At 35.8% G+C, this 11,873-nt stretch overlaps 2 protein-coding genes across 3 annotated transcripts; both read left to right on the top strand.

The window, feature by feature from the left end:
- Positions 1–1,197: 1,197 nt before the first annotated feature.
- Positions 1,198–6,249, top strand: LOC129564691 (uncharacterized). The gene is made up of 3 exons (XM_055438856.1): positions 1,198–4,988; positions 5,154–5,258; positions 5,444–6,249. Exons 1-2 carry the CDS (start codon positions 3,728–3,730, stop codon positions 5,246–5,248), a joined length of 1,356 nt encoding a protein of 451 aa, XP_055294831.1. The 5' UTR covers positions 1,198–3,727; the 3' UTR covers positions 5,249–5,258; positions 5,444–6,249.
- A 174-nt stretch (positions 6,250–6,423) lies between these two features.
- Positions 6,424–11,479, top strand: LOC129564693 (protein tipE). Of its 2 annotated transcripts, none has more exons than XM_055438860.1 (7): positions 6,424–6,633; positions 6,732–6,927; positions 7,024–7,145; positions 7,224–7,275; positions 7,389–7,432; positions 7,499–7,691; positions 8,917–11,479. In XM_055438860.1, the coding sequence occupies exons 1-7, from the start codon at positions 6,438–6,440 to the stop codon at positions 9,122–9,124; spliced, it is 1,011 nt and encodes a 336-aa protein (XP_055294835.1). In that variant the 5' UTR covers positions 6,424–6,437; the 3' UTR covers positions 9,125–11,479. The 2 variants fall into 2 exon arrangements, with proteins under 2 accessions (XP_055294835.1, XP_055294836.1); XM_055438861.1 differs by having other exon boundaries at positions 10,199–11,479.
- Positions 11,480–11,873: the final 394 nt, after the last annotated feature.

Below are 11,873 nucleotides of genomic sequence, written 5' to 3' on the forward strand. Positions count from 1 at the left end.
TGCAACCGCAGACGTCGTTTTTTCATTTTGTTAATGGAAAATGCATCATTTATTAGGTAGTGACCACGGAAATATTTCGATTGGGCAGCGCATTGATCACATTGATGTGAAATGTCGTGAGAGCGCTGTATCTATTCTTAGTGAAATTGTGTGTTCATAGTTCAATCTTAAATCTAAATCGAATTTCAATTTGAACAAAAACAGAACCAAAAAAAAACCACGAATTAAAACCGAGTGCGGTGCACGGGAGTCTAAATAGTTTATGCGAGCGAGCACATTCCAGTTCGATACAAGTGATAAATGTAACAACAAGTGACGTGCCGAACGAAGTTGAGTCACGAGAGCTTTTGCGCTTCAAACCAAGTGAATCGATAATCAGGTAAACAATAGCATAATTACGAATTAACATTTTTCCATCGTTTTTTTTTCTCTTCTTCTTCTGTTGTTGCTGTGTTAAATGAATAAATTACATGATTTTCGATGAAAACATCGATGCCATGGCATGAGCGCAGTGGAATTGAACTGAAAATAGTGCAATTTCACTTAATGGGAACGTTGCATGGAAATTCAACGACGTGTTAACGATACACAAAAAGGGATTTTCGTAGCAAAGCTTCGTCGTGTGTGTGTATGCCTTCAGTACACGATGGAATAAGTAAATAGTAAATTGAAAATGGATAAATCTAAAATGTAAATTGAAGAACCCGAAAAAAAACTACTTTGTCGGCTCACAAATCAATCGAAAATCGTATTTGACGCATTTAAATGAATTAACCCAAATCCAGCATTGGCCGTGCTAGCCGGAATTATTCATGAGTTGCGGAACATTTTTACACGAAAATTGGCCTGAGGAATTTCGACGCAAATGAACGTAATTTTGGCATAGTGCCAAAAGCAGTTAATATTCGATACATAAATGTACTTAATGCGGCATTACATGTCTGTTCATCCAATTACTCATTCAATTCAGTCGTCATCGCCCGAAGTCTATTATGTAGCCGGGAATGTCGTTTCATTAATAACTATTTTGACGTAGTCCCGATGACGACGCAATTGATTTGTTTTTTGGTTTTCATAAGAAATTACGGGCCTATAGAAATATCTACCCTGGAGTATAATTATGTTCGCCTTTGATCATCCACAAAAAAAACACCGAAGGTCTTGTTAAACGACACGTGTTGTATTCACCAACAAACCAGGTCTTTATTTGATACAAAAATACACAATATTAAAAATGTTTTTTTAACGCATACGAAATGAACTCCATTTGAAATGGGAGTATCAACCAGTGTGTGGGCGTCATATGTCTTGTGATTTACGTAGCGATTAAAATTTTAATGTTGCCTCGTCATAAAACGTCATGCGACTGTTATTCTCGTATTCATTCAATAGTACTGTCACAAAAAAATGAACTTACCCTTTAGACTATTCTCGAACTGCTCCAAATTTATTGGGAGTTCTTTGATCATAAAATATTCATAGATGCGACGTTTGCTATCGCACGAAAACAGTCGTCTATTTTTGAAGCAAAAAAAAACTGGTTCGTTTTATGATATTTGAAGTATCGATTGATGGCTTACATTGATCGAGAGACTTAGGGAACCCTCTATTTTCATTGAACCATTTCTGAAGAAAAAAAAGACTAATAAAAGTGGCGTCGGCTTGTCCGATCCCATTCATTTGTGAATTTATTGATTCCATACTCTCGGCAATCACACACACAACAGATAGACAATAAATGATATAGAAGCAGCTCCCTCTCTTAAAATAAAAATGAATAAAATATGAAAAATTCGGTTTGAATTTCATATTCAACGAGCCAACCATAATTATGAATATTGTGAATGAATTGGCTGTAAAAATATATACATGCATTTGATCCTGAATTCATCCAAACGAAAATCACCGCAATAGAAATGGGAAAAAAATGAAAAAGCAGAACGAAATGAAACTAGAACTACCACAACAAGCACGGAGAATGGCATATATCGATTGATTGCGCGCGCAAAAGTCTCCAGCAAAATTTTCCAACGGTTTCGCATAAATATGCCGCGTTGCGTTTGACTGTATGGGTTGGTTATTGTGTATGCTTGGCTGTATGGCTGAATGTTTATAAGTAAAACTAGTCACAGTAGTTGTGCTAATGTTTCCCCTAGAATTTAAAAACGACGACGGCAACCGCAACAACAACAACAACAGCAACACACAATTTTGAAAACGAATTTGAAATTACCACCACACATATGGCCATCTCGTGCCATTAAAGCTTTCAAATGACGTTTTCGCCTCAACTTCCGCAATTCCTCTGGCACAGTCACACCGATCAACTGGATACTATACAGCGAATCACATTCGGTCACTATACTCTCTTCGCGAAATTTGCTCTATTTACCACAATTTTTTTCTTGAACTCGATACACATGTCAATACATTTCTCTAAAGTTTAAAATTCTCCATTTCATTTTCATCATCTCATCGGATCGAACGGAAAATCTATTCTTAAAAAAAAAATTTCAAATAAAATTGCGTCTTTTTTCCCTATAAATAATTGTTATTGTTATATGTTTTTTGTGTATTTGGTACTTCCAAATGGGCAACATCCGTTTAGTGTCTTCGACATTTAAAATAAATTGATTTTTTCCACATCGAAGTGCATTGTTTTGATTATCTCTCGACGAAATTCAATTAAGTTTGACATCCATTTGTGATTTTATTGATAAAAATATGCCAGACGACAGCAAATGAATGGAAAAATTGGTGCTTGCGATATTAATTTAAGCTATTGTGTTGAGATTTGATGCAAAGAATAAGAAGAAGAAGCTTTTGACATAAATCACGTAGTAGAGAGTAGGTCAGTTATGTAATAAGAAAAATTTAAGAGCGAAAAACATTGTTGTCTTGTAATCGCAGCCTCAGTGCAAGTGGATGATTCTGTTGTTGTTGTTATTGTCTTTGCTGGATATTGTGTGTGCTTTGTATGCATAAGACATATTGATATAGACAAAGAGGCACCATCATCGTTCCATATCCTACTATATACTAATTTTTTGCTCAATTACATGGTTCATGGTAACGAATTTTAACTATGTTGACATAATGCATGCAATAAATTTATGTTGACATTTTGCATGCATGACCAAACATGGCCGACGACGACGCCACACCAAAAAAATAACAATTTTTCAACATAAAATTAGTGTGTTTTTTTTCTGTTCTAAATGAAATTGGTTCTGCACTGATTTGATGGTGTTTGTGCTTTGGCTTCACTAACCTACTACAACATATGGAGCGCACCTAATGGACGCGACGTTTCAATGTAACAGTAGAACATACATACCGCACACATATAGTGAGCCTGTAACACGAAAACCCATTTTAAACTGAAAATACAATGTGCTGTACATATGCGAATTGGTGTATGAACTAGGCAACGCACGCAAGGCAAATCTGTTTTGATCAATAAAACGACCGTGCTGAAAAATATTGTCAATCGCTTCATTTGAAAGGAAAAGAAAATCCTTGCCCTTTCCAAAAGAAAAATACAGAATAGTAATTTACAAAATTGACCACATGCTGTTTTACGGAATTGGCCACCATTGGATGGTGTAATAATAGGCTAGAAATTCGGTTTCGATTTACAAGGACATTGAATAGATATAGAGAGTGATACGGGGAGAGAGCGAAAAACAAACAAATCATAGAAAGAGAGTGGGCGAGTGTGTGAAAAATGGGTAAAAAGAAGAAGATTGCAGTGGAGGATTTGGTGGTACCGCCTCAGAATCATCGTATTTGCGGCACAATCTGTATTTGTCAAATGACTTTTGTATTGAGCTCGGTTGCCATAGTTTATTTAACGGTAGCAATTTATATGCCATCGTCGCGTGCGATAAAAAGTGGTATTAGTGAAGTGCCCGTCATGTGCACCACCCTCCGGGCCGTCAATACCGAAATGTGCGATTGGGGCTCATGCGGTGAATGGTGTTTGAGTAAAACATCCGGTGCGTGCATTCAAATCTATGTGAATTTGCGAAACAATGGCAGCAGTTTGACATTTGCCAATTGTACGAACAGTGCGAATAAGACTTGTTACGGTATCGATCAGGAGAATGCAAAGAAAGCACGTTGCATTGCCGACGAGTGTAAGAATTTAACGGGAACGTTCAACTGTACGATGGGCATGTGTTTGAATATCACCGATGCGTTTGAATGTGTTTTCCATAATACGGATGCGCCGATGAAGTGTTCGGGTCGACGCGGTAAAATCACTTGTATCGACATCGATGGACTTTTTTCGTGTAGCCGTGGAACTTGCCGCAAAATCCGTACACCATACAACTGCGATAGACGTTGTGTTGACATTCCAGTTCGCAATAAAAACATTGTTTTGCTCAGCGGCGATAAGGTGTATTTGTCGCAGTGTGAAAGTGCGTTTGACGCAATGACTGGACTCGAAGTGTGGAATGATACACAGAACAATGTGTTGATGGCCAGTTGCTATCAAATCAAAAATACATCGGTCGGCGTTGAAGCGTTCGATTGTGTAAATGGCTCGGTGTTGGCAAATAATATTCTGGGTGATTTAATCAATTTCACCTATTTGAGCTATTTACATGTGTTCAGTACGACACCGGTTAAGGCCATTGCTCCGATAGATTTAGATATATCGATTTACAATGAATCACGACTCATGATCAATTTGGAGGGTTGTGTGAATACATTGAAAGACGAGTGCCGTGAATTTTTAAAAGATTATGGCAAAGATGGCACCGATCACAATGCACGGGCTCGTTTCCCATGCTTTTTCTCGTTGAATGATCCGAGCGTGGTGGTTTCACGTTTCAATCTTGCACAAACTTATTTCCAATTGTACATCGGTTCCATCGTGCCGACCGTACTGTTTATCGTCTCTTGCACATGTTTGGTGCTGTGTCAACGCACGGTTGTTGTTGGCGACGATGCAAGAATGCGATTCAAAGGCTGCGGCACAGGTAGATGATGCAAATTTTCATTACTTTATTGATTGTATAAAACCGAACAAAAAATGTTCAGACCTTTCAATGCGGTCCCAAATGACAAACCGCGTTACAACCGGTTTTGTTGATGTTTTCTGTTATTCAATCAAAATGTTTGTCTACTCCTTCCCATACATATAGACACATTGGCTCCTTCGGCTACACAAGAAAATATTGAAGAGGCCGTTACACGTCAATATAATGCTGCGGAAAGTAACGATGTTATGGCACTATGAGATCAATCACGTAAGAATCCAACGAATTTCCATGCCGTTCCATCGCCAAGCTCCCCTTTCCCCTGCTTTTTGTTAGAAATTCTATTAGAAAAGTGTTTATACATGAATTTTCACGCTTTTTTCCTCTTTTTTCATTTGTATTTCTCTACGATTATTATCATTGGATGGTAATTTTCAAAATGTTTTTCATTTCAGGCATTCCTCTGCTACGTGAAGAGACGTAAAGATAGCGAGCCCAGTTCATTAATCTAGTTTTTTTTCTTCGCCACCACAATAAACCACATTTATTTCCTCACAAATAATATCCAAGTGCACGAATCACACGATTAACCAAAAAAATCATTTTTTTAATCAAATAATAATTGCAACGCTATTGCGCGCGCATCGAAATTAAATCCACAAGCAAAGTCTTCGTGATCACAGCTCACTTACGAATTTTTTAATCCAAAGAAGAGAATCCAAAGGTAACGAAACATAAAATAGGTCTTACATCCACTTCGGCATAAAACTGTAGAGATTGTTTCAGTAGCCGATCAAATCGAACAAAATCGAAATTTACCACATGACAGTACGGGAGTAATTTTCTTTATTTAGTTTTGTTCTACGAACTGGAGACTAGAAGCAATAAAAAAAGAAACCAAAATCACGATCAACCAACAACCTCTTTGAGTACCGAGGGATGCGTGTTAAAAAAATTCAATAACGAAATCTCAAACCAAACAAAATGGTTTGATAGCCAGCCAACCAGAATTAAATTAGGTGTTCACTTAACAACGCTCAACACAAAAACACAAAACAAACAACCAGAATACACATACAACATAATTAGATTCACCGAATCGAACAGCATTTTGGACTAAGCCACAGACAAAAACAAAGCACAAACGATTTTCGCCGTCTTTTTTTTAAACCAAAAAAATGTGTCACACAGCTTAAATAAAAATCAACGAGTAGCTTAAAATCAAGTAGTAAATACCAATTTGCAATTAATCAAAGAAAAAGTCATAAGAAATCCAATTGAGCGCTTAAGATTTGAATTAAAGTAGAAGCATTTCATAAAATATAAATAAAATAAACCAAAGTAACCAACAAATAAATATTTGCGAAACTCCAATAAAAAACGGCACAAATTTAGATCCAAAAAATACTAACAAATTACACCTACACATACACACCAAAAGCTGCAGCGATGACTGGTTCGGAGAGAACGAATATCAGTGCTTCCATGTCGGGGGCACCAAGTCTAGTGAACAGTTTAAACAGTTATTCCAGTAGCACGAAATTAAATGGTAGCCAAGCGAATGTTAGGTCAACGCCAATACCGGAACCAAGTTTTTTAGACAATTTCTTAGAGAAAGCCAAATTTTACACATCATTGTGCCTAGGTAAATTGACATATAGCACCATTTTTGAGATTTAAATGGTAAATTCAAGTTGATTAACTGTTGAAAATCCATTTTGCCATATTCGCACACTAATGCAGGAACGTCAGCCATACTGTCAGTATTTGCTTTTTTGTTCTTAATACCATTCGTTGTGGATCCAGCCATATCGACGATCGTCGCCGACTACGATCAAATACCAGTTACATGCATGGTGGTCGACCATAAATTCGCAAACGGAATGCGAAACTGTTCGTGGAGTTCGTGTCGCGAAGGCTGTACGACTGCACCAATTCGGTAAATTGAATCAAGAGAATTGAGTCCAAGACTCATCATCATTTTTCCGAACACTTTAAAATGTTTAAACACTTTTCGACCATCATTTTAACGTAGATGTCACAAGTTGTTGGTGAATTACACCAAAATTCCGTGGGAGGAATGGCTGAAAAATCCACCGGATTTGGACCGGTTTGAATGGGATGTATCTGATACCAGATTACTTATCAATTCAGAAGGTTGTAATTCACATTGCGAAAAAACGGAACATTTATTTTCATGCAATTATTTTTTTGGTTTGTTTTTACTAAATATAGCCTGCGGTTATCCACCGACGGTTAACTGTACGGAATTCGCTAAGAAGTATGGGTAAGTGTTGATGGCCATTTTGATTTAAATGTGTACCCGTAATAATTTACCTTGCGCCAAATGCTAATTTGCAATTGATGATGGTCATTTGGTCATTCCGATTTTATTGGCAGGTATTCACACGTTGGTGAACCATTCCCTTGCTACTACAGTCGTGGTAAGAAAATAACATGTGATAAGTAATACGAATGGAACTGTTGATTATAATCATTCGTAATTTCAGCCTATCCTGAAATGGTGATTACGCGCTACTCATGGGAAGATAATCTAAAACACCTGATACTCTCGCTGATCATACCAAACGTCATATTTGCTATAAGCATCGGCGTGTTGAGCTATTGGTATTGTCCGTGCTGTGATAAGGCATGCCGGAAAACGACTCGTGTCTATACGGAAAAGTATCCAAATAAAGAAGAGTAAGTGGCTTTTCCATTTTTGCTCTGCTTCATCCAATGCTTTTGTAATTGCATTTACATTTGGAGCACTTGTGGCATATATTTGTATGCATGACTTTTTGAAATGTGTTTGCATGTCGTTTTAATTTGTACATCTTTTATTTGTTAATGTTTGTTTAACTGTTTCCTTGTGATTTTCAAACAACCACTCGCTGGGTGATGATGCATGTGTTTTTTTATCTATCTAGGTCACATTTTTATCAAACAATTCGATCATGATGTACTCATTGTGAATGAACGATGTAAAATGTAAATTATAATTTCCTAATTGGTTTGTGGATTGGGATCTAATTGTAGATTATCTTCGACTCGTTGGTTTTGTTCCTACTTTCATTTCCATTTTATTTTAATTTTTTTTTTTTCAATTTATTTGAATGAAATTCTTTTTTTATTTATTGAAATGAAAGACTTGTATTTCATTTGTTCTAAATGAACCATTATGTTAATGGACTTATGATTACGACGTATCATAACATAATTTATTAGAACATTCGCTTTTTCGTCGATGTGCGCTGTTGTAGTATTGTTCATCATAATTTATGTCCATATAAATAAACATAATCATCGTGACACATCAAAAACTCATTTCAATGAAACTGATATTGAAATCATCCTGTCATTCTCTATAATATCATCATTCGCATCCAATCTGTATACGAGCCAATAAAAAAAACAGAGAATATAATCTCTTCTACACTTGCTCTCTCGATGACTCGAAATGTAATTCAGATTTTCATCTCGCGGCATTTTCATATCATAATAATTGCTCAATAAAACGAAAGAAATTTGCTTCGGTATATAAAACCAGAATAATATTATATCAAAGTGTAATTTACATGTCCTTAGTGTTATGTCATACATAAAATGAGATTTGTGTATGTGTATCGATTGTGGCTACCAAAAGTAAATATTTATAATACCATCCGCTCAATGTGTATCCATATATTGTGTAATAAAGTCTGCAATGTGCATTCGTTTATGCGAACAGATGACCACATTAACAATGAATCATCTAGCGATTACATAGACTTTTTTTTGTTCATCTATCCACTGGCAATTAATTTAATCAATTTTTTCTCTCTCCCGATAAAATTCACTCGTTTGAATTCTATTACCAAAAAATACACAAATAAATTTTGGTCCAATCCATCGATCGACACATTCACTCACGAACAAACATCCGTAGTCCGATTTCAGCGTGGAATTTCTCGGATTACTATTTACATCAACCACATGAGCGTGTCATCGATCAGCGTTGCATAAGTACAAGTGAGCTGCATCTACAGTATCAACAACAACGACGACGACAGCCAATTTCCTTTCGATCGAATCGATCGAATCAATCGAATCGATGGCAACGTGCCAGGGCAGCTCAATATCAGCTGAAAGATTGAGATAGAGAGAGTGCGCGCACCACGCACAACTGTTTCAACAAGTACAAACCATATTGAGTTTTTTCCCTCACCGGAAATGTAAACGAAAACGACAAAGTGATTTGTGAAGGAGAATAATATACCATCCCACAGAAAGATATTTTCCAATCAACAACAATCGACCATTTTGCAAAATCTATCAAAATCTTTTGAAAGAATCAAGTTGAAAGAAAGACATATGAACGGCTGAGGTTAATAGACTGACGATAGCAGGTTTTTCGCAAAAGCGGGATAAAAATCAGTTGCACGCAAAAGAGACATTTCAAAAGGTTGCACGCAAGAGAGAAGTATGTTGTTGTTGCAATCATGGCTTTAAAATTCAAAATGCGACCAGATAAAATGTTCCGTTTGCTTGTAACCTTTTGAAATGTCTTTTTTGCGTGCAACTGATTTTTATCCCGCTTTTGCGAAAAACCTGCTATCGTCAGTCTATTATTCTCAGCGGTTCATATAGAAAATAGGTTTAATAATTTAGCTGTTCTGTATCATACACACAATGTTTCTCTTTTTTCCCTCCATACAATTTTTTGGCTTTTGTTCGAATAAGAGTAGATGTTTCTTTGCCTCCGCATGTAAAAATCAATTGGTACGTAACCTTTTGCTCTTGAATACACCACCGTTACCTCTTTACACAGATAGCAAGTTTTTGTTACGTTTTTTGAGTACGTTTTTTTTTGTTTAATCCATTTAATCCACCTTTTTGGCTCTGTTCAAAATGTTCTCCGGCCGAATAGCTGCACCTCAAACCGAAAATATTAACACTTTCCTATTTTGATCCTTCTATTGAGCAGTGTTTGGCAAAGATATCTTATCTATAGGATATCTCCAAGATATCTTCGAGTAGATAATATCTCATATCTTATCTAGATAGACCACATTTATCTTATCTTTATCTAGATGATTTTTTTTGTATTTGCCAAACACTGCTATTGAGTGATACTCAATATGCTCGCACAACCTCTTTACCATCCCGATTGATCAACTTTATCATTTTCAATATTGTATGTGAATATTGTTTTATCCCCATTTTTTTAGAAAATTGCTTTGTCGCAGCGATGACGAAGACGATGACATGGATTATTAAGCTTTTACTTCGCGTATACCGTACAATAGAATGTGTTTGAAACACAAACACTGTTTTCGAACCAAAGAAAGAAAAAAACAACTTGCATTGCCTTTTCAAATTGTCACAAATGCATTTTAATCTTTTTTATAGCTTTATTAAATATGCAAATGCAAAGAAAAGAGACAAATTAAAAATAACAAACAACTTTAAACAGGATATATGCTCGAGCAATGGGCTGAATTAATGGTTCTACTTATTTCGTTCTATTTAGTTAGTCAGTTTTAAAATATCAATTATCATATTTACGATTTTTCTTTTTTAATTCCTAAGAATTTTTTTGAATCAGCTTATATTTCGCAAGAGAGACAATTCCATTTGCAAATGTGCATTTGGATACATTTTGGATATATGAATATGTGATAAAAAAAAGTTTAACATTTTTTTCCACACAAAAAATGAAAATTGAAATAAACATTTATTGAACGTTTATTCTTCAAGTAGGCAAATTTTCCTTATTGGATTTAAATCGTAGCAAAAAAAAATTACTTAATTTAAGGTGGTTATACGCAATTTATAGAGAAGAAAAACACTCGTTTTGTAAACTGAAAAATTCCAAAATCGATGCCATCTGTAAATAATCAAGAAGAGTTCAATGAGATGATGTATTTTAAGTTGACACGCTTCATTTATGTTGTCGTTCGTCTTTTCTTTTCATTCTCATTACACACAATAACAAATGAATATATTGAATATACAATGAATTGATTGCACACGCAAAACAAATCTTTTCGAATCACTTTCGTCGCAATAATAACAAACAAAACTACATCAAGAGCAACAACAATTAAATGAAAGACAAAAAAAAATGCTTCAAAACACTTCAAATTTAACTGTGACAATATTATTACTAAATGATAACCATCCGAATGTCCTTAAAATTTTATCTTGGATTGACGAATTAAAAAATCACTAGGTAATTACCACTGATGTGAGGCAGCGGCAGAAGCACCCAGCAACAAACTAAACGATATCAGGAGCACAATATTTCGAAATCGAACACCATTTTCTCTGTCCCGTCTAGAATAAATGATATTATTCAGTCCGCTAATTCTGAATTTATTTATCAGCTTGGCATTTGAAATAAAAAAAATATCTCTATCATTATTTCTCTTTCTGTTGACTTTTGAATATTGGAAATTTGTATTCAGAGTTCATAAACGAACAAAAATAAAAAAAAGCCTGAAACGAAAGCCAACAGTTGTTTCATTTGCTCAGTTGCCTATGTAGTTTTTGCTTCGAGCGCTTAAAAAAGCGGAGAAAAGCTTCAATTTTCTCGCTCTTTTCCTCTCTTCCTCTGTTCCTCTCTTGCTCACAGGCTCAATGGAAAACGCTTGCAACGAGAATCCATCAGTTTGACAGCTGATACCATGTCAAATAAACATGCGTTGTTCGGACGAACTCATGTGTTTTCCGCACAAAAATGCGTACGAAATACGCATGTTCTGTACGATGGAAGATGACGACAGCGCGGGAAGGAATGCTGTCACTCTGCTTTTTGGCGTGTGTATGTATGGGTGCGTGGCATTTCTCCAACAACGTAGCAAGAGGATAACACGGTTTGGCTTCAATACACTCGTGATAAGG

The sequence above is a fragment of the Sitodiplosis mosellana genome, unplaced genomic scaffold, assembly GCF_009176505.1.
Source record: "Sitodiplosis mosellana isolate CC-2019 unplaced genomic scaffold, AAFC_SMos_1.0 Smas_scaffold_1, whole genome shotgun sequence".
Lineage (NCBI taxonomy): Eukaryota > Metazoa > Arthropoda > Insecta > Diptera > Cecidomyiidae > Sitodiplosis > Sitodiplosis mosellana.

What these genes read in the sequence shown, in the direction of transcription:
- LOC129564691 (XM_055438856.1), top strand. Translation starts at nt 3,728, where the DNA reads ATGGGTAAAAAGAAGAAGATTGCAGTGGAGGATTTGGTGGTACCGCCT. An exon ending in ATTCAAAGGCTGCGGCACAG is followed by an intron (nt 4,989 to 5,153) that starts GTAGATGATGCA and finishes CCATACATATAG; the next exon opens with ACACATTGGCTCCTTCGGCT.
- LOC129564693 (XM_055438860.1), top strand. Translation starts at nt 6,438, where the DNA reads ATGACTGGTTCGGAGAGAACGAATATCAGTGCTTCCATGTCGGGGGCA. An exon ending in TTACACATCATTGTGCCTAG is followed by an intron (nt 6,634 to 6,731) that starts GTAAATTGACAT and finishes ACACTAATGCAG; the next exon opens with GAACGTCAGCCATACTGTCA. An exon ending in CCCTTGCTACTACAGTCGTG is followed by an intron (nt 7,433 to 7,498) that starts GTAAGAAAATAA and finishes TCGTAATTTCAG; the next exon opens with CCTATCCTGAAATGGTGATT.